The sequence below is a fragment of the Haemaphysalis longicornis genome, unplaced genomic scaffold, assembly GCF_048455015.1.
Source record: "Haemaphysalis longicornis isolate Haplotype H1 unplaced genomic scaffold, Haemaphysalis longicornis Haplotype H1 scaffold_33, whole genome shotgun sequence".
NCBI lineage: Eukaryota > Metazoa > Arthropoda > Arachnida > Ixodida > Ixodidae > Haemaphysalis > Haemaphysalis longicornis.
The window spans coordinates 1172912-1193212 of NW_027526346.1; the positions used below are offsets into that span (position 1 = coordinate 1172912).

At 46.6% G+C, this 20301-nt stretch overlaps 1 protein-coding gene across 1 annotated transcript in view; it reads right to left on the reverse strand.

Annotated features, from left to right (window-relative positions):
- Positions 1 to 20301, reverse strand: part of LOC144177862 (uncharacterized) — a 43915-nt gene that overhangs the window by 23387 nt on the left and 227 nt on the right. The window contains exons 2-4 of the mRNA XM_077705443.1: positions 17536 to 17706; positions 15763 to 15848; positions 14458 to 14589 (exon numbers count right to left, since the gene is read on the reverse strand). Coding sequence (XP_077561569.1) covers positions 14458 to 14589; positions 15763 to 15848; positions 17536 to 17706 — 389 coding nt within the window. The remainder of the gene's footprint in view (positions 1 to 14457; positions 14590 to 15762; positions 15849 to 17535; positions 17707 to 20301) is intronic.

Below are 20301 nucleotides of genomic sequence, written 5' to 3' on the forward strand. Positions count from 1 at the left end.
TTGTTTACTGCTGAATCGCATCTGCGTCTTTTTCATCGCTGCCACTTCTTGGAATGTTTGGCGTGATTGACTGCGACAGGCGAACAGGCGCCCCTCCACCGCACGCCTTCGTCAGAATCGCAGTTCGTTGCGGTGCACCCGTTTCACTCACGGGCCTTCACGTTCACCTGTTACGCGATTTTGCGGCGGCGCCGCACATACTAGGATGAATTCTAAGCCACCGCTGGCAACGCGCATATGTAGCGTAGCTTTAGGTGTCAGACCCTGCTCTGGAAACCCGGGTTGAATTCCCACACGGATTCAAGCGAATGTTACTTTTACAGCGGTGATGCTTTCCTCACAGGAGAAACCAATCAACGCCGTTATTGGCGCAATGTACACTTAGGTTCTTTCCCTAATGATAGGTTTTGTGTGTGTGCATTCCCGCCTTTGGAGTTCCAATTTTAGTATATTATCGTGGCGCCTTGGTGGAGCGCAAAAAGCAGCAGGTGACTTTACCCCTTTACCATGAGTTGAATAACACTAAACCAAGGCTAGATGCCGTGACCTGTCATAAAACTTAAAAAAAGTAGCGATTGCACCGATTAAACGAAGGTTAGAAGAGAATGACAACACGATTGGACACCACTACGTAAGCCTTTATAAAAACATACACCTTTAATTGACGAAAACTGTCACCTTGCGGCAGCAGTGCTGCTCCCGATGGCTATGATGACCTTCTGAGTACTTTTCAACAACAGGGGGAGGTTGTCGTCGTCTTCTCAGCGGCCGTCGCGGTCATGTTGGGTACGCTCCGCGCCGCGTAGCTGTCGTCGTGTTCGAGCGTCTCATCGCGGCTCCGTCGGGTCGTCGGGATAAGATGTCGTGAATAACGGTCTTCGGCGCGCCCTTGCGTCGTTGGAGGGTTTTCATTTTTCCGCCGTTGTACAACTTCACCTGCAGAAGTTGCTGCCTTTAGTTTCCCCCGCGTGGTCTGGGGGACCTTCCACGTGAGAACGTAGCACTGCTACGGCGGTTCGGCGACTGGTATGGGTAGGGCGAGGGCGCACGGTTGAAACGGGCTGGTCCACGGCTGGTGTTGGACAGGTACTCTTCGATCTCCGATGGGCGCTGGCCGGTTTGGGGGCGGGGTGTTATTAGACGGAGAACCCTCGCAAACTGAGACTCCTGTAGGGGCAGCGACGGTAGATGTGGTCGGCCTCTCAGCAGTGGTAGCACAGCGGACGTTTGTCGGACGTCCGCCACACGTCGGTCTTCCTTGGGGCGGGGGATTTCACAGCAGGTGGTCGGGCCGGTGGCAGGGGACGACGGTACGGAGCCTCGAGTAGATAGGGCGCAGGTGGACGAGGGCGATAGACAGCAGCCGTGTAGGTCATGGCCTGTGGCTCGCGAGGTGCTACTGGAGTCGTTGAAGTTTCCAGCGCTTGCTGCACTTCTCTAATGACGTCGGTAAGAGAAGCCACTGGTGGTTGCGGCGGCGTTGGGAGCAGTTTCCGCAGCACCTCCATCACTATTTCGCGGGTAGTCTCGCGTAGGCTATCTCCGGGAATGCGGATGCTGTCGACAAAATTCGCGTTGGCCGTGCAACAAAGTTCCGGTCGTACTGCTTAGCACGCATTTCGAGGGCTTTTTCAAGGGTGCTGGATTCGGTCACGAATTCGGCGACGGTCTTTGGCGGATTGCAGACAAGTCTAGCAAACAGTTCCTCCTTCACACCGTGCATTAAGAAGCGCAACTTCTTTTCTTCCGTCATTTTGGTGTCCGCGCTGAGAAATAGCTGCTTCATCTCCTCAAAGAAGATCACGACCCCTTCGTTGGGGTGTTGCCTGCGCGTTTCCAACAAAAGGGCGGTTCATTCTTTCCGCACGACGGTAGTGAATGTATTGAGGAACTAGCTCTTAAAGAGAGTCCAGTCGGTTAGGGAGCTTTCATGGTTCTGAAACCACGTTCGAGCCGTATCTTCTAAATTGAAGAAAACGTGGCGGAAAGTTTCATCGTCATCCCACCTGTTAAAGATGCGGATGCGCTCCACTTTCTCCAACCAGTCCTCAGGGTCTTCTCTGGGGATCCGCGGTACGATGGTGGTTCCCAGGGCTGTTGAGGAACAAGGGCAGGATTGGTAGTGCTGGTGGTAGTGCGTGCGTTGATCATGCTGGTGGTCACTTCGTCTTCTTTCTTCACGTTATCCGAAAGCAGTCCAAACTCCGGCTTAAGACCTTGCTGTCTGCGGCTGGCACGAGTGGCACTTGCTTGTTGCCTTGACGAGGGCGTAGGGTTCCTGTACCTCGCACCTTCACCAGATGTCACGAAGCCAAATACGACGCAGTTGTCTTCAAGGAAAACAAGTTTACTGGAGCGAACTTGTGCTCCCCTAACAACTTAAAGAATACAGGCGGCGAACCAGCAGTCAAAAAAGTGACGTGCGAAGGCGGGCGCGACGATTCGAATTAAAGCCGCGGCGTCTGCTCTGCAGGCTTTTATCTTTCGGCGCGAGTGTTTCTGGAACCGTCGATTTACACCCAGAACAAAGAAGATTATTCTAGGCTGTTCACGTTAGTTCGGAATACTCTCCCTATCAGAAGAGGTAACACAGGTGGCGTAGAATGAAAGAATGGAACACGCGCTTCCCTTGGCGCACAGATGACACAGATAACACAGACCGGCGCAGCCGGGGGGTAAAATCAGAACATAAATAAACAAACCGGAGGCATGGTTCGCGGCAACACGAATCCTTCGTAATGTATCAGCTAAGGCCGAAATAGCTTCTTGTCATCCCCAGGATGCACTCCTGACCAATATGGACGAGCGTGTCATTTCAGACTGTTAACTGAATGAGGTATGGGTTATCAAATGAGTACTTCCACTGTAAATTAATTTATCGTGGGCTGCAAGCTCTGTGGCAAAGAGAAACAACACCCTGTTCTTTATGAACTATTACAGGCTAAAACACTAAGTAGGTAAAGGCTGATGAGGGACTGTATTATCTGCTGGGCGTTGGATTGTGCTGAAGGAAACGCCAATGGAACGTGCACCTATTTGGGAATTTGAGCCTGTTAGTATGTGTGCATTAGTTTTCCAAGCCAACGCCTTTAGGGTAGGCAAATCTGTGTGTACGGTTGTCAAGGACAAGCCACGGAATATTGAAAAGTGCGGGCACCGGTCTTATCCTCTTTGTGACTTTCACCGTTAGCTGCTGTGTCTACCCAATGGTGAAGACACCACACCGCACAATGGTCTTTAATGATGCATTAGGTTGAAGAGAAACAGCTAGGGTGGGAAACACTTACCGCTTTGCGGCAGTGGGAGCGGCAATCATCCGGAGTTCGCCGGACGGACTCGCCATAGCAGCCGCGTGACCACTGGTCGAGCTCGGATTACTGGCGGTAGCTCTCAAGATCACTGGACTCGTTGCACGTGGAAGGCTTGTTTTTTCCTCCGGTGTCATGGATCGTGACAGGGCGCGCCATGGGCAAGACCTGCGCCCCCCAAATAGAACACTTCGCCGTATCCCAATCGTGATAAGACGCGCTACCTCGTATCCTACCTCCAAGCGATATGCCATTGCAAAATGGGTAATATTGGTGGAATGCAAAACGCTCAATAAGCGTGGTGACATGCGCGGCCCCATCTCCAAGGGACCTAAAAGATAACAACCCACTCTTTTTGCAACATGAATGCTCAGAATTGAGCAGAGAGGGCATTCCACAGTAAATCACGGATATTAAAAAAACATTGGAATAGTTAGGGCTCGAACCCAGGACGATAAGTTTCAAAACCAAACGAACTACTCCACCGTTAACCTACTGTGGCAGAACGGCAGGGCTCTTTCGGCAGTTTGATAAAAAAAATAGCAGTCTTCCGAGTGAACTGGGTACGCACAGGAAATGCCGGGTTATTGCCGGCACACAAGGGAAGGGATTAGCGGTACATCCTGACTGACGGATTGATAGATTGATTTTAGTGTTTAACGCCCGATGCAACACAGGCTATGAGGCGCGCCGTAGTGGAGGGCTCCGGATTATATTGCCCCACCTGGGGATCTTTAACGTGCTCCAAAATCTAGTTCACACAGTTGTTTTTGCTTTTCGCCTCCATTACAAGAGCGGCCGTCGCCGTGTGGAAACGAACCAGCGTCCTCGTGCTCAGCAGCAGAACTCCTTAGCCACTGAGCCACCGCGGCGGGTGCGGTACTTCTTACGAGAAGAATTTAGTACCAGTGGAACATATTTTTGTATAATTCAAACTCTTTTGAAGAGTGTATAATGAATGATCCCGGTGGGAAATTTACGTGGCATTGAAACGCGAAATCAAATTTTGGAGTTCTAGAAGCATCAGATGCCTTCGAAACTCCTTTAAATGATATCTTGGCGCAAGTTTATTTAACCTGGCTAGAATGCGGTATATCAAGTGAATCACGTACACACCAAAAATTTCGTGTTTAACTCGAACGAAAACTGTAGTCTTCAAAAGCATTTCCGTCTTTTGCAAGTACGTTCCATGGTAGAACGGCTCGTCAATTTATAAAAAATTCAGCGCAAAGTAAACGCGAACGGCATTCTAGAAACGAAAACAGAAGGCTCAGGTCCTGAATTTAAAATGGAATGCAGATGCGGGTTATATTTTTACAATAAACGATAAACTACCGATAAACGTATAAAAGCGACGGACAGAACAGCTAAATAAAGAAAGCAGCCAGAAGAAGTTCAGGAGTAAAATGTTCACGCTTACGGCTCGAGCAATGCCAAATTCAGAGTTTGGCCACTGAAAACTATCCAGATTCGATTATGTTGCGCGGTACCCGTTTAAATGAGAAAGAATAGACAATGCCTACCACGCGTTTGCAGTGGCCGTCTGGGCCATTCTTCTGACGTGGCCCCGCGTGCGTGTATTCACTGTTGTAGATAGTGACTGCAGATTTGTATTTGGCGGTGTGTGAAGGCGATCACTCTTTCGCTTGAATGCATTCTACGAGCACATGCATTTTCATCCGTTGGACAAACAACACCTCGACGTCACATGAGAATGGTGGGAATGAACGCAAATCGTTATCCGACACACTTGTTATGTCGCAGCACCAGAGATATCCTCTGAGCAATATCTTCTAAATTTTCTTTTCCTCCTTCCTAAACCACGTCAGCGTTACGATGACCGCCTTTGTGGCAGAATGCAACGTCAAATATACTTGAATAGCCACTCGTATACCTCATCTCTCTCTAAAAATGACCTCTTGTCAAACTCCTTATCCTGCACGCCACGCCGTTTTGGATTGCGCTTAGCACCCAGCGCTCCTCAATTCCCAGGAGAAGCAGGAATGGGAACTGACCTGCTCGCGTTTTGAATGTCCCAAACATCTGATATATGAGTAAGCCCCAGTGACAGCTCGTTGTTTTCGAGACTGAGAAGAGGGGACCCTTGTTCTTTTAGTTTTGTCTTTACTTTGCTACGCCAGCAGTGCACGCTTAACTCGCTCTTTCAGTCCCAGGAACCAAATTGTCCCGTATAATCATGAAAGCACTGAATGCATCAACGAGAAACAAGTTGTGTTCGCACACTATATACACTCTGTGTACTGTGAAACCTAGCCCATTGTTACATACCCAAATAAAGCCAATATGCACAGGGGTGTACTTTACAATGTTTTAAGGGATGCCTAACTATATCAATTATTTATTTCCGTTCCCCAGTTCACTCAACTGATGAATCAACCTTTTCTTCTCTTGAAATTAGTGCTCAGGCATTACCACCGTCCACCACCACAAAACCGTGTGCGTGCTTGGAAGCCCAAAAGCTCGTAGTCTTTTACCCGCTAATCTGTATTGGGAAACTGTTACAAGGCCCAATTTAGGCCCAGTGTGGGACACACATTAAATGGGGCATGAAAAATATAGATGATTGTCCAGTGAGCTGTATGACGAGAAAAACGCAATAGAAATGTCATTCAGCGACTATATTGCTGCACTAAAGATATAGTGAAATATTGACCGCCATTGTTAGCAGATACAAGCTCAAGCTATCTGAAATAGGGGTTAAAACGTTGCAAAGCAAATTACTTGACATTAAAAGTCAGGTGATATTGTATAGCAGCAATTAAATTGAGGACAATAAAAGAAGTTCCGCAAAAACACATACGCTTTCAAGCAGAGCCTATATAAAACTCGCGGTTACGGATTTCAAGAAAAAAGTCACCCTCAAGATAATTTGGGGTCCACTGCCATTTCTACCGAGACACAAGACAATGACACTAGGTGACACTAGCGTAAGACTAGGTGACACTAGGAGCAACAATGAGTGTACATGACCCTGCTTGTCCTGCTAAACCCAATGTTTCCAAAAAAGATACCTAAGTAAACTACAGATGATACGGGGGACGGTGGAGCTAAAGCCAATAGAAGAGCGGTTAAGGGTTTTACAGGGGCTAGAGTTGACTTGTATACTTCTCGTTGGAAGGTAGAGTTGCGCAACTGCCCGCCATCATTGCATCTAGATCGGTGCACCAAAGCCACCCGTCGGGTTTGAGGCTTTCCGGTATCGAATAAGGCTTCTCACTGAATCTGCCACCAAATAAAGTGTTATGTTCTTCTGGTGTAGTATACACTGGCAGCCTGCATGGCCAGCCGATCTCAGGAAACAGGCATCTGCACTCAGAAAAGTCGAGACCCAAAGTGTCTGTTTTTTTTTGTAAGGAACGCACGCTCGTCCTCTCCAGCGAGTTCTCTATTCTGGTGCGGATGCGTACTACACATAAATTATACCTCACCGATAAAGCATCGTTTAAGGTTGGCTACGCCTTAGTCATAGTAATGAATTAAAGAAAAACACAAAGGAAAAGTGTGATGACGGCGCTTTTAGGTGTACATGTTGACCAAATGCACTCTTCATCTTCAAAAAAGCTTGCCGCACTGATAGGTGCGCACCATACAGAGATACCGCCCTTCATGTCGTAGTTTACTAAATCCTTCAATTTTTCATAATTGAAGGATTTAGTATGGAAAAGGAGACAATTATGGAAAAGGAGACAAGCGAATGCAAGTTGCACCTGGAGCAAAGACTTTCCTCTTTAAATTGCACACTGGTACACTTTGAATAGCAACTTGGACGAAAGAAAGGAGCCTCTCAGTGCCGTGAGGTACTGACAGCTTCATTTGTAGACAACCCAAAACTGTGAAGCATGTGTTTCTTCATTGCTTGGACGCAGTGTTCCTTTAGGTGACCTCCAAAAGACATTTCGGAGAGTTTCAACGTAGCCAATACGGCGCACGTTTTTTGTGCATTGATAGAGAACACAGTGTGCCATTTGACATTGTCATTTCGCTAATTAAGCCTGCACAGTATTTGACGTTCGCTGATTGCCTGGCTTCATTTTGATGCAGATGCGCGACCGACGCGACAGCATTTTCGGGAAAGTGTATCAGTTTGTTGAAGTTCAGAGAGCGAAGATCTCTCCACCACAAGGGTTGTAAAAATTGAACCTGTAACTGTGCTTAGGGAATTTTCAAGAGAACGCCTGCCCTTGGTTGCCTGGCGGCATTACTGTTCATTTTTTCCTTTCATCGTACCTCGTCACTTGTTACTGTCGAAGACCGGCATTGAAGAAAAAAAAAGATTGTGGGTTAGATTCCGACCAAATTGTGTCAAAGGAGCAATTTTCTTGCGTTCGGTAGAGTTCATTTTACATGATGTCATTTCCGCGGTTGGTATGACGTCAGTGAGGTGTTGGTGTATCCCGGCATAAAAGACGTTTGCGTTAAAAATATGCGAAAAGAATATTGCAGTGCAGGTTCCTATCACTTCTCATTGAAACGAACAATATACCACAGTCCTCTGCCGCAATTACCGCAAGGAAGTGCGAATTAGGGCACACACGTTCCGGACAAACACATGAGAAAGCATACGCCTGTCAACACATCCTTTTTGGCGATTCACAGCATAGTTGGAGAACTAAACACCTGACGCGCACTGCCCCTGCGACCGCTGCGCAACTACAGGAGACGCCAGATAGAAGAGGGGGAAAGTGATTGTGCAGAGAAACGGGTGGCTGCTGGATGGGAGAGAAACCAAAGTTGAGACGGAGGAGAAAGCTTTGCCGGACAGAATCCATTGAGTGGGCTCACAGTCTGAGGAACAGTCTCGTGGCACGTTTATTTTGGTCGCGCGCTAATCGTGGATTTTTGGAGAACAGAGGTCAAGCACGAAATCACATAGGATAACCAAGTTTCGTAATACATAGTCTCTACATGGACTTCACAGTACTGGTCAAGTCCTTTGCAAAACTCGGGTTGACGTTACACACGGGGGCATATACTCTGGCTTCCCCTGTATATCGAAGGAATACACGTTAAAATAACTCAAATAAACCTTCACTGAATCAAGTAATTGGTAGAGCAGTACCAAGAGACTGACGACCTACGAACACCTCCAACTGGGATGGGAGACAACACATCCGTATGCATGCCCATTTGCCTTGTTTTAGGACACGTTTATACAACTAGGGCTCCATGTACCCTTGGTATCCCGGAACAAAACGTTACTCTCGGCTTCGCGTGTCTTCGAAATGCGAGCCATTCTACAGCTCAAAACCACACAAATCGAACGTGCCGATGTGTCTGCTATTAGCACCCGGTAACTACCAAAGTGGCAAGTTTTAAAAAACGCCATTTGGACTTCACGATTAAACGTGTTGCCACTTGAAAATTCTTTTTAGTAGACTATATCCACCGTGTTCAAGACAAATTGGGCCAAATTAAAAGTGTGGCCTTGCATGTATGTGTCTTGCGTAGACTACATCGCCATCAATTCCTAAGACAAATAAAAGCTTTGTATAGCTTTAACCTAAATTTTCTCACCGCTACCCCGTGTGCTTGGCGCTACCTCGCAATTTTTTGTAAATTTTCGATCATTATCCGTCTTTACTTAAAGATAATTTGGCCCAACTACATTTCGCAACACTTCCGAAAGGCGATTCGAGCAAATTGGGTTTCCTTGTCACTCACCCAAGATCAATTGATTGCTCCTGCGCAGGAGCCAGCGATGGGCCATCTCTCTGCAGCGGCTCAGGGGGGGAGGTCTGCGATTCGGCCATCGACTTGGCCAGTGGCGAGCAGTCTCCCGCTGCCGACGTGTGCCCGTGGTCTGTTGCAAGTTGCGCTGCGGGAGAAAAAGTTACATGCAGCCCTACTATGTGCATGAGTAATGTATTGTGCGGTGCACATACTACGAAGAAGGCCAAGTTGATGAATATATCTCGTCAAATCATACTTATCGTTATTAGTGAAAGCAGTACTCGACATTTTTAGCACTCCATTAGGACATGCCTTTACAGCGTATCGAAGGGAATCGAGATGTCCACGTGAAGGGGGTCCAAAATCGGTCAAAACGTTTTGTCAAAGTGCACTGCATGCTCTATAGGTTTGCTTTCGCGCAACGCACGCGAAGTTGGACCATTGGAAAGGCGTAAATTATACATTTGCTGTATAAAACTGTCAGAAGTGCTGTATTTTAATGTTTGAACTACCGCTGTCGAGTGCGATAGAATGCGGCACTCGTATGTGAACACTTGACTTAATTTGGTGCAAAAGCAGACACATCTTGCCCTTATTTACACTAATTGCCGACTGAGTAAGTGATTTTTTTAATTTTCTCATTCCTGCTTCTTCCACCAAGGTTGTCTTCGGTTCTTTACATTAAAGCCTGTGACCTCTGAAAAAATCTTTTCGAAAAAAAAACACGCTTTCAACACGTAATTGACCAATTCCCCTCATTGGTGTACCTAAGTGTAGAATAAACAATACATTTCTAAATGGAACCTCTTGCGCGTCCGAAAAGAATGGGTACGTCCGTGGACTACAATAAAGTAGTGTATCATGCACCCTGCTCATGTATATGTGCGTATGTGCGTACATCACCTGTGCATATATGATAACTTTAAGGCAGGTTTCTTATATGTTCGTTTCCGCCCCATCCAAACGCGCTAAACATCTCACATAAGTAGAGTAATTATTTATGTAAGACATTTTTCTCGTAATCTAGAGTACTTGGGTTGTTACCGTTGCAAAACCCAAAGAGTCTATTCTAAAACAGACCTAAAAATTACTTTCAGGTAACAGTGTAAGTTTTGTTCTTTAATCATTGGGTAAGTATAGCGTCTAATTGATCAAGGCTATCTCTAGCTGCCTTGTGCTCGTGGGAAAAATTATATTTTTTGTGAATTTTGTTCCTTTTACCATCATTGTAACATGTTCAGCTGACTATTATTTTCGATCTTCTTGAATCCATGCTCAGCAGGAAGCTTACGTCACTTATCGGCACACATAACTGTCTTTTACAATTCATGCAAGACCTGTTTCTCGCTGAAAACACCACGTTATTACACCACTGAAGTTCTCGCGAACTGCTAGTCGACTTTTTTTTTATTTTTGGTCTGCTGCAGGGACTCCGCTTGAATGTTTCTTGTGCGTGCAGGTGTCTGCCAGATTTGATTTTGCAAACACAGCCGCTTATGTGTGATCGGTGTCCTTTCTATCACACTTTTAGCACTTAAGCGCGTTTTTTCCACGTTACATTCCCTCAGGTGTATAGTTTCTGTTCACGTAGGCCACCACCATTTTTTACGCTTTGGCGTTAGAGAATATATTAAACGAATGAATGGCTATCTGTATTCCACCTGGCCATCCGCCATACCATGCTGAATGCCCCTCTTCTCGCCCGATCACCGAAGCTAAGCAGCATTGGGCTCGGTCAGTACACGGGAGGGAGAGAGTATTCCACCTGTTCTACATAGCAGCATCTTATAACTACCAGAACCCACTAACTGTATTAATGCGTCCTTACTCAAGCCAAGAAATCCTTACCCGGACTTGAAGGTTTAATATCTTGTTCGGTGGAGGGGTCACTCGTGGCGCCTTTTATCGATAGTACGTCGGACGTTCGGCTTTTTGGCATCGGTTCTGACGGCGGTGTAGGGTTCTTGGGATAGTCGGTCCCATCTCTCCCGGGACTACTTGGAATCTAGGAAAGAAAATAGGAATACATCTATGTAGTAAACCACAAAGCTTCATAACGCATTTTCCACCTCAAAATGTAGGGCCGCATATCCCTATCGCAACGCTGTAATCCACTAGGCATTTTAATTTGTCCTTAAAGGGAAAAGAAATCTGATACGTCGGAGAAAACTTTCAGTGACGGTTTCATTCCGGTGATTACTGAAACGCTCTATAGTGTATCCCAACATTCTCCCGCACCGTTGGGATCCTAAAGAACCGCTTGTTTTTTTTTTTTTTTTGCAATATCTGGATATGCGATCAGCTTTCAAAGAAGAAACGGCACACAATTTTGGCAATGTTTTTGAAGCTATCCGGTCCAATTCGCACCAAAGTAAAAGCTTGCCGGAAGCGAAAATAAGGCACGCAAGAGACGGTCCTTCGAGCTTCTTGGTAGCTCCACCCTTTTCCCTAGGCTGTTCTAGACTGTCTCTGAAAGGGGACTAGCACACTGTCATAAAGGTAGGCGCAGTCTACCTGCCATTGCTTAGAATCAATCATCCAAATATTTTCTACCAGTTATGTGTACGAACCTCAGGAGCCGTAGTTGGACACGGAGGAGCTGCAGGCATTGCTCCAGGCCGGCGGATGTAGCGTGGCTCGGGCACACGTGGTGGCACTGCGGGTGGCACATCCAGCGTAGCTTCCACTGCCACAACGTCCGGCTGGGGACGGGCCGTACCGTCGTGGTAAATCCTGTTGCGGATAAAAATGTGTGGCGCAGACGATCGCACAAGCATCCGCTGTCTGAGCATCCAGTCGCAATATCCTTTCTAACTAACGTGCGATGCTAATTTACTCTGAGAAGTATATTAGACCGTAAGCCACGGATTTTGACTGCCGTATTACTTCTGTTCAGAGGACGCTGGGAAGGTAGAACGTACCCCAATTAGATGGCCCTATTTTAGGCTGGAAAACCTCTCTCAGCAAATAAACTGAATCGGGCCTGCGAGGCCCACAGCTATACGGCTTTGTGTAGCCCACAGCTATACGTCCTATGAAGACCAGGATTGCTGCAGGGGAATACACGTGGATCGCTACAATGTGTACGAATAATGCCGGCCATATAACAGACGTACCTGTAGTATGCGTACACCGCGCCTAGTGCCGCAACCAGTCCGAGAAACACGGCGGGCATCACGACGGCAGCCACTGAGCCAGAACCGGGGGCTGCAAACGAACTCTACTGGGATCTCAGTGCGTAAAGCTGAGTTAGGCCAGCAGCACCATAATAAGGTGTGTTTTGCCCGCTTATTTCGGCATTTCGTGCACGTCAGACGTGTCGTGCTACTGCTTGCAAACGTTTCTTTAATAACAGGCAACGCTCGCAATTAATCAGATGTTAAACTCCAAAATAAACCTTGGCATACACTGAAGATTCCGCCTTGAGCATACAAGCTTAAGAATGCACTCGCTATCATAAAAAGCATGATTTCTGCTCAGTGCAGTCATCAGGTTCGGTGGAGCAGCATTCGTTTTCCTAAATCATTGGTTGACTTCTCACAGTCAATATTATTAAAGAGGGTCGTTATCGAGCATCTCTGGTGTCCTTATTTGAATACTTATTCTACCATCAGTGGTCCCCATTAGCAGCGAATATACTGCCATGTATTCCTGCCATCAGTCCTCATCGTTTCGCACCTTCAGATGACAGAGCAGCCGGTAGCCGTCGCGTATGTTAGAAGGAAAGGGGTTTTGCAGGTATAAGACTCTGCGTTGCGATGCCTAGTAGTACAGATTCTTTCTCCCTAGAGCGAGTTGCGGATCTACACCAACATCCGATAGGGGGTAGTGACACGGGATGTACAGTACAGGGAATGCGATAACGGACGGCAAACTTGGCAGTGCTAGGTTAGAGGAGGTTAAGGAAGAAGGCTTCCACCGACCCTGTCGCCCGCACCTTGAATCCACCTCTGTTGAACCCACACCGAGATCACATAGTACGGAGAATTTCCCCACCAGGACACATAATTAGCTGCATTAGCCAGATTCATAAAGTAATGCGGGATACCCCAACTCCCCAAGAGCTGTCAATCCGTTTAATGTGTAGCATTTTTGTCGAGTACCCCCACAGCCAGGGCCGTCTAAAGCCCGGCATTTCCACAAAAATGCAGATATCACGGAAGTTGGACCAGTTATCGCCAACAAGCTATTATAGCGATTACACGTTCAACTTCCGTGATCACGGAAGTTGAACCTGTAATCGCTATAATAGCTTGTTGGCGATAACTGGTCACACAAAATTTTGTGAAAAAACAAGTAAAGTCCAAAAAATACTCATAATGGAAAAACTTATAACGCACGCCATTTCCACATTATTACAGATTTCGCGAAAGGTTCACCTGTAATTGTTATAATAGCGTAAATGGAGATTATTGGTCGAACAAACTTATTAAAAACTAAAAAATACTAAAAATTGAAATGGTTACGGAAACTGGCGAACCATGTAGCGCCCAGCATTTCCACAATAAAGCAGATACAGGGAAAGTTACTCATGCAATCCTTATAATAACGTATATGTAGATAATACGTCGGACGAGTTTACGAAAACTCATAAATGAAAAAAAAATTAAAAATGCAGAATGTGGCACAACGTATAACGCATGGCATTTCCACAACAATGCAGATTTCCAGAGAGTTTTACGTGGAACCGTTATAATAGCGTAAGTGGATAAAATTGATGTGAACTAAAAATATAAAAAATTTAAAATTATCACGGAAACTGGCGAACCGTGTCACACCCTGCATTTCAACAATAACGCAGATTTCGGGAAAGTTGTTAATATAATCGTTATATTAACGTAAATGATATAAATTGTCGGACGAAAGTTTGAAAAACTACAAAATAGGAAAAATATTAAAAAAATTACGAAAATTACGAAACTGAAAAAACGTGTAATGCATGGTAATTCCACAATAATGCATGTTTCGCGGAAGTTTCACTTATAATCGCTATATATGCGTAAATCAGATACGTGGTAGAAAGAAATTTTGGAAACTGAAAAATAACAAAAATAAGCAATTACAGAATATGGCAAACAGTATAATGGTCAACTTCTAATCGTTAAAAAAACGTAAGTGTGGACAATCGGTCGTAGAGGATGTCGAAAAAACAAAAACGTGGGTGTAACAAACTCACTCTCAAGACAAGCGGTATAAGAATGCGACGCATTAAACGACAATTCTGTGAATTTCTGCAGGATTTTTTTCTATTTGTCGCTAGACATTAACCACAGAAAAAAGCAACAAATTTTTTTTTTTGGCTGAGGTAGTTTGCGTGTACGGACCTAATACGCACAACTTTTCAGAGGAGACATTTCCAATTATTTCCTTACTTAGTCACCTCGAGGACCCTCTCTAAAAACACTATATTTTAAAGACGTCTTGCATATCCTTTGGCGTCATGAGTTTGACGACTCACGCGGCAGGCATCGATGATCTTCGGTGAGGACGAAGGGCAGCGGGCAGTAGCAGAGGAAGTCGATACACTGCACGTTGGGGTTGTTCGCGCTGCACTCGGCGCTGCTTACGCACGACTCGTACAGCGACTTGGCTGCAGAGCAAAGGCGGAGTCAGACGCGCTACGCCAAACGCGCAGTGGGCGCACCCGCGGAGATATAGAAAAGTTACGCATGTACATAAAAGATCTGTGCCTGAGATTAGGCACCGACATGTATACACCTTATATGTGAACCACACGTTCACAATGCACGCATGTGCGTGCATTTGGGAAGATCACATCCGTCATCCTGAAGAGACATTCGACTCGATCAAGGACCATCATAATGCCGTCGAAGAAATATTTGTTTGCTAGAAAAATTTGGAGAAAAACCGGAATACAGAAAAAGGCACGCGGATACAGCGCTCTCCTCGCATGTCTTTACGTGTTTATCGCGCTGTTTCATACTTGGCCTTGTGCCATAAGTCCCGCCTGCAATCCCGTTTGAAGAAGCATTCGTTACTTAACTAGTGTAACAGACATGGCACAACAAGCAAGAACGTCTGGACTAGTAGGCTGGTATATATCAACTGGTATGGAGTTCAATGTTCTCATGTACTTTGCCTTTGCGCTGATCTTGTGACGAAGAACGAATCTCGATGAAACCTGAATTGTGATTCTCTTTGCATAACCATCTCATCAGCAGAAGAATAAGCCCCTTCACAGTTTGCTTAGGGTGCGGGGATCTTCAGTTGTAGACGGCTACCGACTGTGGCACCTTGGCTCATGTTGTGTGCCCCGATGCCATGTGACATCGGGAACCATCTATCTTATGCGGCACTGACTAATACAAAGTTCAGCACTACCGAATTTCGTGTGAGGTGTTGGGTACCGACAACTTGCACGAAAACAACATCGAGCTTAAAGGTGCAATTCAGTGGCGGCTACAGCAGTTTTTTTTTACCATTTACCAGCTTATAATGGGTAGCCGCGGGCACTGCTCCATTTGATGTGATTCCGCTTGCCTTGCCCATATGTCACCTTCGGGTAGTACCGAATATAATTTGAAGTAAGCTGAAACACCTGAAAATAGGCTTACACTTGTCACATTGCACGCAATAATTTTACCAAAAAGGAATAACGGAGCCTCGCAACAGGTGTCGTACGCCATGGATCGATTACATTCTTCGGCTCCACTGAGCTACCCTCAAAAAGCTTTCTTCTAGTTAGGTGTATATTTCTGTTCAACCATGGTCCCTTTGCTATTGCGAAGGGGTGTGTACTCACCGCGGACGCACATGCCGACGCCAGCGCGCTGGATGTAGACGGGAGTCGCCGGAGAGCACACGCAGCGAGAAGCTTCTTGTTCAGACCTGCGTGGGTAGATTCATCGGCAGATTGATGAGAAGCGGCTAGGAACGGGTGCGCCGAATTTGTATCCGTCGAGCAATACGCCAGGTATACTCTGCCGATTGAGTTGCGGGGTGGCTGTATTCACCTTTATTTTAAGCTGCAATTATGCGCGTGCAAGTGGTCATGAGCATGGCAGCGCTGTTATCACCGCTTAAGACGTTCCGCTCGACATCTCCAAACACGTCGGAGACACTCGAGCCGCATCAGTAAGCGTTTTAGAGAGAAGGGCCCTCTGCCCTCATGGCCGTAGGAGCGGCGCAATCGCTTAGGCACGGTCGCTCGAAACAAATACTGAAGCACTGTGGTAAGCTCATTCAAATATTTAAATCTACCTTCTCTGAAAATGTGACTTAGCCGTGTGATGAAGCGAAACCTTTGATTTTGTAAATTCGCATCATTTCCCTCTAAACGGGCTTTCTCCTCCATTTTCCTCACGTTTTCCCTCTCCCCGTGTGTGCAGCGAGCAAAATCTGGAACAAAGAACTTAGGCGCTGCTAAGCGTACCTCGGAAGAGTTACCGAACGCAGAAAATCGTTCTCCATATGGGCGATTTTAAATTTTACTTTAAAACTGGCTTGCGCTAAGATGGATATGCAGCAGTAGGGGGTGCCGTAAGTATGTGTTGGCCCGATGATAATCCTCAGGCTCCCCTTTGAGGTATAGTATCGTCCACCTGTACTAGCGTCTGAAGGAGCGAGTAGCAAGGCGTTGCTTGGCATGCTGTAAGGTCGAACTTGAAGGTTAGAGCAGTTTAACCCGAAACATTTTATGTTAGTCTTATCGTGAGGCTTTCAAGTGGAAGGTCAACAAGAACGACTTTAAAAAGTTAGTGATCGTGTATCAAGCTCCGGGTAGCGGCCATATTGTCATACATGAAAGCGTGACATTGTGCCTAGGCTACGTGGGGCAACTGAGAGTTGCTGGTGTTATTCTGCCCACGTCACACACCCCCAAAGCGGCATAGAGTCGCAGTGATGTACTGCGCAACGTTTATAGGCACGAATGTATGCGACAAGCAGTGTGCGCTGCAACAGATGCGCCACCATTGAATCGTTTCGGGGCATGCACTAAACAATCTAGGAAAGACTGAATGAATGAATTCGTTCAGGTTGACGCGCCAATAGGTAGAGTAAACATCCAGAAAGCTGTTCTCTTGCTCCGGGTGCATTCAAAACTATTTGGCAGCATGCGCAGAACCCCCAAATATAGACGAATGAAGGGCGTCAGCGCTACGGCAGATGCCAAAACTAGCCTGCCATCTGCAACCCCATACGAAAGGTGTCCGCTGTATGCCTTTCCCACCAGGGCTCCAAAAGACCTTGATATAATTGCAAATACCCCAGCTGAAAGGCGGGAGCAGAATATAGCAACACCGGCCTTCTCGTCCTCACTTCTGTCTCTCTAAAAGACAACGGATTCTCTCTAGCATGCTTGCGCATGTCCCACAACGTACGCCTTTCATATGCAATACAGAAGGCGAGTAACTACAAGTAGCACTGAGAACTACGCACACCACAGGTGTTTTTTCTTCCACCTCCACACACAGGCCCTTCGCCCCCCAAACATTCTTCTCGCTTGTCCGGAGAGGTGGATTCTCTGCGTGCCTCTGCTATCCCTTGATGGGTGACACGCACATGTCGCACCCACCTGGTGCAGACGAGCCCCTGCGCGCACTGTGCGTCGTGGCTGCAGGCGGCACCGAAGCCCGCGCCTCCCGACATTTCCTTGGCGTCCATGGCGCCAAGTGGACGCTCGCCACTATTGTACACCTGCCGGGGAGACGGGTGAGCCGGCTCAGTCAGCGGGTCGAGAAAGGGCCTGTAAGAAGGTAATGCACAAACACACAAGTCGGACGTGGTTTAAAACACAAAATAAACGTACGTTTCATTAAAAAGACAGCTTTCTCCCCCTAACAATCACTCCATTTTATCGCCCACGCCAAACCAATGAATATGTGAGGAAAACAGAGTAAGCAGTAGCGATTCTACAAACTCTTTCTAGCAACTCGTCTGCGTTTTGAAAGAACCTTGCATGTGTCATGGGCGGCCGATCAGCCAAGACACCGCCAAGAAAGACTACCCAGGGGCAAAAGTGTGTTACTTCAATTTAATTATTTCCCTTAAATGATAAGGTGCAGTTAACACATTGAGCATATTCGATTTCCCGGCCCAGGACTGTCCACGGGCAGCCCGCGAACTTCCTTCTGACTGCCGTCGCCATTACAAGGTTTATGTGCAGAGCTCTTTCTCGCCTACTCGCCGTAGCTCGCTCGCTGTCACGCTGTTCCATGTCAAGCAACGGTCGGAATCAGGAGGCGCAGCGAGATTGCGGACACAAGCAGAGCCCCACGGGGTACCGTAACGGCGTAACACCGAGGCAAAGAAAAACAAGCGGTTCGTATAATCATAACCGTTTGAAACTCGTGAACCGCTGGAGCTTGTCGCACATCTCCCCGTTGTTTAGCCGAAAGAAAACCGCAGGTACATTTGAGGCAAAATTTGTGAATACAACCGGCGCCCGCATGTCCATTTAGTTGGGAATGCCTGTTGTGTTGGTCTGATTGATAGTAAGCCAAAAAAGTGGCCGCCAAAAACGACTCGTTCCAAACTGCGCAAGCAAAAATGAACATAACTCCCGCTCCCGCTGTTCCAGGCAGAGGGCGCGCGAGCACTCCTCAGGCGGGAAATTTCAATTGCATTGGACAAACCTCCTTCCCATTCATCAAGACAGGAGTGGGACCGGCAGGCGAAGAGCCGTATGGGTGGTAGCTGTGAGCCGATAACTGCGCTACAGCCCGTTACGGCGAATCACTGCTCTGCCCTTCCGACTGCTTCACGCTGCGTGGAACGTCTTTAATTGTTTTGGGATACACGCGTAAAACAAACACCGCATAACCTCCTGGCCAGTACGCTCCCAGTGTTGTAGCTATAACCCAGAAGTCCTTATTGATGGCTATGCATTCAGTATTTTCGCATTTTACGTCATTCGTACCCATATTGAGTCACTTCAGGCGTAATTTGAAAGTTTTTCGGCATTCATTATGTTTTTTTGGTTAAAAACATCTTTGGTGGTTTGAATAGAGAGTTTTCGCAAAGTAGTCCTTAGAAGCAGTACAAGGCTAAATTTTGTCTTAATGACACCTTTAAACTGAACAACCAGTGTGTAAACTGACAATCAGTCTATAAAACGCTAAAATATGTTAAAACAATTTTTTCAACGTTGAGATAGCACGAAATGGCATTTCCAAGAAGTGTTACGTCCCTGCGAAAGTTGGTGTTGAATTCGTGAACGGCTCATGGTGTTTCCTGCCCCCATGAAAAAGCGACGAACATTTCACTGACAAACCGAATACCAATTTATTACGAGAGTTCTTGTACTCGGTTTTATTTGGGCTACAATAGGGTAACCAGCAACGAGCAGCCCTAAATGAAGTTTCGACGAACTCATTTCAGTGTGCCCCTAGAAAACCATGCACCTTTTATTAAGGCTAGTATTATCAATTACGAGTTTTGGTGGCGCACGTCAAGAAAACAGAACTTTCCTGCGCATTTTATGCGTAGGGCAGCCTAAAAAATGTATGCGCCCCCTCATTTAAGATGGTTGAACACAAATAATTCTCGTAATGAATTCTTTGGTAGGCCAATCACACACTGCGAGTATGTGCTACTCTGGAGGAACGCACCAGTGTTGTACAATACCCTCAGCACCTCTCCGGTGGGCACTCGGTAGGCTTAACGTTTAAGTCTGGGGTGTACGGCATGAAAAGCTACCTGCCACTTTGCGTTCGCTTCGACCGCGTCGAAATGAAGCAATCGGATAGATGCCGGATTCATAATGGGAGGGGCCCAAGTTCGATTCCAGCCACAGGAAGCGTTTATTCGTTTAAATTCAGCCCCGAGCATTCATCATCATCGTCAGAAAAAGTTGGCTTTCCTGCACGGCGTATTGGCGTATAACGGAATCAGGGAGGACAATAAACCTTGATTTGAAAAGGGAGAAGTACATACGAGCGGGATTCCTCCTCTCCTCAACGGCTACGTATACATTCGTGCTACTAGGACTACGTGCAGTCCGCATTAAGCAACGAGCACACAACTATACCCACCTAGTGGTTCACTTTGAGCATTACCGACGTTGAATACAGTCTCTGGCGTTGACGCCTGTGAACTCGGTTCTTGGTTATTCAATGGTAACGTTCTTTGCGCGAACATGTTTCCATAAATTATTGCTATTTATTGTTTAAATAAGTGAGTGCTTCTAGATTTTTGGGAGGGTTTAGTGGCAGACCGGGAGTTCCAAATGGCTTATACTTATCCAAAACGACATGTCATGGAGTGCGTGTTACACTGATCTGCTGAAATCATACGGAAGGCCCTTGCTTGCCCTCATTCGTCAAAGATACCAATACACCGA